The 4,707-nt window shown below is 35.2% G+C and overlaps 1 protein-coding gene across 1 annotated transcript; it reads right to left on the bottom strand.

The window, feature by feature from the left end:
• Positions 1–1,063: 1,063 nt before the first annotated feature.
• Positions 1,064–3,105, bottom strand: LOC107480183 (uncharacterized). Its single transcript, XM_021136959.2, has 4 exons — positions 3,027–3,105; positions 2,590–2,654; positions 2,323–2,478; positions 1,064–1,250 (listed from the first exon to the last, which is right to left on the bottom strand). Exons 1-4 carry the CDS (start codon positions 3,103–3,105, stop codon positions 1,242–1,244), a joined length of 309 nt encoding a protein of 102 aa, XP_020992618.1. The 3' UTR covers positions 1,064–1,241.
• Positions 3,106–4,707: the final 1,602 nt, after the last annotated feature.

Raw genomic sequence — 4,707 nt, 5'->3', positions numbered from 1 at the left:
AATAATCTTCGATAATGTTGCATCAGAACAAATACACCAAGCATCCCAAAAAGGCAAAAAGCATTAAAGCAACGAATTAAAACAGACTGCATATCAAGGAATGCATATAAACATAAATTAGAAGTTAAGAATAAACAGTCAATAGTATATTCAATCAAGCTACCAAGCCACCAAACTAGTTTCGATGTTTGACTTCATTCATAAATTAGTAGTTAGCATTTTAAAAATAGGAAAAAGAAGCTGTCCACAAAAGCATGAAAGAAGCTGTCCAATAAAACAAATTTCATAAACAAATTCACAAAAAATTTCAAAAGCATGAAAAAAGCTGTCCACAGCCACAAACATATGAATATATGATAGAGCCATAACAAAAACAAAGAATAGGTAAACTGTAATCACAGTTCCTTATTTAAAAGAAATAAAAAGAAAATAAAAATCTTCACTTACTGAAAGCCTGAAACATAGCTGCCAAGAAGCAGAGGAGGAGAGAAGAGTGCACCGGGAATCCGCCGGACACAAAATCGCCGAGGCCCGAGAGGCAGTGGAGGAGAGATGAGCAGAGAACAGAGTAGAGGCAAGACACTACAAGAAAAAGGCGTATTTGTAACAAAAAATATTGTTACAAAACGTCAAAATTTTGAAACAAAAGTTTTTTTGTAACAAAAAAAGGGTCCATTGCAGTAAGTCCCGTTAAAAAAAGTTTTTGTAACGAAAAATGGAACTGTTACAATTCAATACCATATTTTGTAACAATTTTTCTTGATACAAAAAACTAGAAGCCGTTACAAAAGTGGTAACAAATTTTGATCTTGAAGGTATTTTTCGTGACAGTCAATTTTTTTCCTATCAAAAAATTTTGTTACAAAATGTAACATGATTTTGTAATATTTTTTTTCTTTAGTTATGAAAGCAAATTAATTATTTTGTAACAATTTTTTTATTACAAATTACATGCATAATTTACTAAATTAGTTTTTAAATTAACTAATATATTAACGCTTTTAATAAGAAAGTTTACATGTATATAATATGCAAAAACATACATAAGTCAAACAAGATCCTTTTAGCTAAAATTGTCTTGAAACAAAATAACATTAGCTAGTGAATACATTGATTAGTTCAACCAAAACATAAAAGTTCTAACATAAAAGTTCAACCAAAACATAAAAGTTCTAACATAGATTAGTGTCTCTATGCATCAAAACATTCTTGAGCCCACAAGGTAGTATATGGTCACCATTTCAGCACTCCTGGAAATAAGAAAAACCGAAACAAAAAAGTTATTAGAAACAAGATATAACACTAATTATAATTTTTTCACTAAGTTTTATCCAAAATGTTTAGAAAAATTTCGGCAGAACCTCTCCTAAAACTTGGATATTTCCACCGTCCACGGTTCTAACAAACACAACCAATTCACAACTTGCACCCTTTCAAATAACACAATGCAGTTTAATTGAGCAATCAAATAGGACAACAACCAAATAGTGAATAACAAAACCCGTAGCTTCCATCTTTCAACAACCAAAACAGTGAAGCACTTAGCCGGATAATCAATCAATTGAGCTTAGCAACAGTTGAAAACCAAAAGCAATTAAATACCAACTCAATCAATGAATTGAATCAAAGATGAATATTGAAAACAGCTTAAAATAAATTCCGGCAGCATTTCAGCAGTAAATTTGCCTATTTCACAATTTCAATCAATCAATTCAAATTCCATATGAATTTTTTGACAGTTAAAAACACAAAAAATCATAATGAATTCATAGGAAGGAAGTAAATAAGCCAATTCCCGCAAGAAAACATGAGGAAACAATTAAAACCAATCCAACCAGCAAGAAGCAGAGCAGCACTCAGCAGAACAGCAATCAATGGCCCATCATACAGCACCCAAAATAGTAAAATGAACAAAGGTAATGGATTTAGGCAGCATTTTATTCATTGAAGTCAATAACCATTACACTTGCAAGCAGCAGGAGCATAGCAGTTTATCCATTAATTCAACAAAAAATCAATCAAGTCAAACTAAACGATTTCAGCAACATATTTATCAATAAAACCAATCTCAGTTCAGCAACCATCATCTATTTCAAAACAAACAATAATAACTCAGCAGCATTTCCTTTCTCATTAAATTTATCAATCATTCAATAAGCAAGCAATGAGGGGGACAAATCAGTAGCAACCAACAGCAAGTATAGAGCAGCAATAACAACTTAATGTGAGAAATTATTCAACAACAAATGCACACACAAATACAAGGATTACTTAAATGAATCATCATGCTTATCCACATAAGTCTGCAGTGAAACCACTTACCGTTTCACTTAAGAGGCTTGTAACAACAGCTTTTTTATCAACTTCTTTCTCATTCTCCCTTTCAAGCTCACTGTCAGTACTGGTAGGAGGTGGAAGTGCTGAAGCACCAAACATAGCTTTGTCATGAGCAGCTTGGATTTGTTCCTCCCTTCTTGCCTTGATAAAAAAATGGATTCGATCTATGTTTAGTCTTCCATACATAGATGATGCATGTATGTTAACAAGGAACAAAACTGACTATTCATGAATTTAAGAAGAGGAATATACCTCTATTTTAGAATACTGAAAACTCTGGCCAATTTGCTTGACCAAGGAAGCATCATCTTCAGCCACTGCAGATAGGTGGGCAAATACAATCAGTTCAATTAAGTTTCAGGCTTCAAGCCAAACCCCAAACCAGTACTCATTATCATTTATAAGAAAAATATCATTGGCATTCAATAATTAAAAGAATCACCATGACTAAGCAATGAACAATTAAAATCAGTAAGTATTGGTGGTATTAACAAGCACACAACAACAGTACTCAACATTGGATCAATTAAAAATGAAGTTTACATTATCAGGATTCAGGACCCTGTGTTGCATTATCAGGAAAATATAGGAAGACTAAAAAAATTGTCCATTTTAAAACAGATTGTATTTGCAATGAAGAAATCTGGGCAAATTTATTTAGAATAATGAAATTGGCAAACAAGTCCAACCTTCAATTTCCTCATCTTCAAGAGGCGCATCCTTGTCAATGAAAGTAGCTCCGACACCTAGAAAAACAAAATCCGGCATAAACGAACCATGGTCGGAACCCAAACTGGAGTGGGATAGGGTTTGGCAGCTACAGGGGAGTCCTCCAGCGGATGCAGCAGCGATTTTCCAGCGCCATTCGGTGAGGCAAAACAGCGGCGGCAACTTCCTCCGTCGTCACCTCCTCTCTTCCGGCGACAAGCTCCAGCGGCAAGGATGGTCAAGCTCCCTTCTAACAATGGCAACAATGTTACTTTCTCCGTCTCTTCCTAGTTCGATGGCGACGGCTTGGCTGGGGTTTGGTGGCAGTGATTTCTTCGTCGACGACCACAAGATGCGGCTCTCGATCGTGTCTCTCCTCAGGCTCCCACAAGCGATGGCGACGGACTCAGAGGCGGCGGCGACGACACGCGCAACAGCAGTCCGTGATGGTGATGATGGCGGCGCTGGCTTCTTAGCGAGGACCATGGCGGCGCTGGCTTCGTGGCGAAGACGATGGCGTCTGCAGGAACACTTAGAGACGACGATGAACGCAAGGACAGGGACTTCTCCTTCCTCGTGCACGCTATCTGGTCCCTGACGACGGTAGTTTAGCCATGGTTCAGCGGAAAGAGAAGAAGAGAAAGGAACAGCGGAGGAAGAAGAAGAGAAGGGTGGTTCGGGTAGCTGAGGCAGTGAGCTCGCTGAGGAGCAAGGGGGTGAACGGTGGTGATGATCAAACTTGATGATAATGGCTGAATGGGGGATGAAGTTACTCTGAAGAGGAGGAAAAGTGAAAGGGAGAGGCTGCGCTAGGGTTCCTGGGTAAAAGGGAAAAATTATGGGTTAATTAGGGTTAAGGGTTATAGGGTTTAATTTGGGAATTAGGGTTTAATTTGGGACAAAAGCGAAATTAAGAATTTTGGGTAAATTGGAGTTGGTAAATTTTTAATAAAATTAAAATATATTGTATAAATTTGAAATCTAATTTAATCTCTTAAAATTACTTTAAAAATACTACTCAATTATCAATTTATTAATCAACTTTTAATCAAGTATTCTAATTTAAAATTAAAATTTTAATAAAATTAGAGTATATTATATAAAATTTTTATTATTTTACATTTGCTAAGGTTTATAATTTGAAATATAGAAAATAATTCGATAATTATAAAATCAGATAAAATCTTAAATTACTTTAAATTCAATTAATCAAAATTTACTTTAATTATCTTTAATAAAATAATTTCTGAGATTAAAGTACTTAATAAATAAATAAATCAAAATTAGCTCTTAATAAAATTTTTTCTGAAATTTATGCATCTTTCAACGCACACGACGGGACGAAGACCACCGAAGACCACTAGGCCGCCGCTCACAACACAACGGCGGATGAGACGGTAATAACAGACGAGATGACGACGAGGAGAACGTTTTTCGAAAACTACGCCGGCCCTTCTTCTTTCGACAAGATCTCCATTACGCTTCTTGGAGTGGTAGACAGCGCAGAATGTTCGTGAGTGAGGAAGGTGGGGAGACTTAGAATTTTTTACTACAGTGTATCCCTTTTCTTTTATATTTAGTTACTTTTATTTATATTTATAATTTAATAAAATTTCTTTAAGTGACATAAATTAATTTTTAGTTAATTTTAAAAATCTGATT

The sequence above is a fragment of the Arachis duranensis genome, chromosome 3, assembly GCF_000817695.3.
Source record: "Arachis duranensis cultivar V14167 chromosome 3, aradu.V14167.gnm2.J7QH, whole genome shotgun sequence".
In the NCBI taxonomy this organism is placed as follows: Eukaryota; Viridiplantae; Streptophyta; class Magnoliopsida; order Fabales; family Fabaceae; genus Arachis; species Arachis duranensis.
The sequence above is the reverse complement of the archived record's forward strand: the minus strand, read 5'-3'. Positions and strand labels throughout refer to the sequence as shown.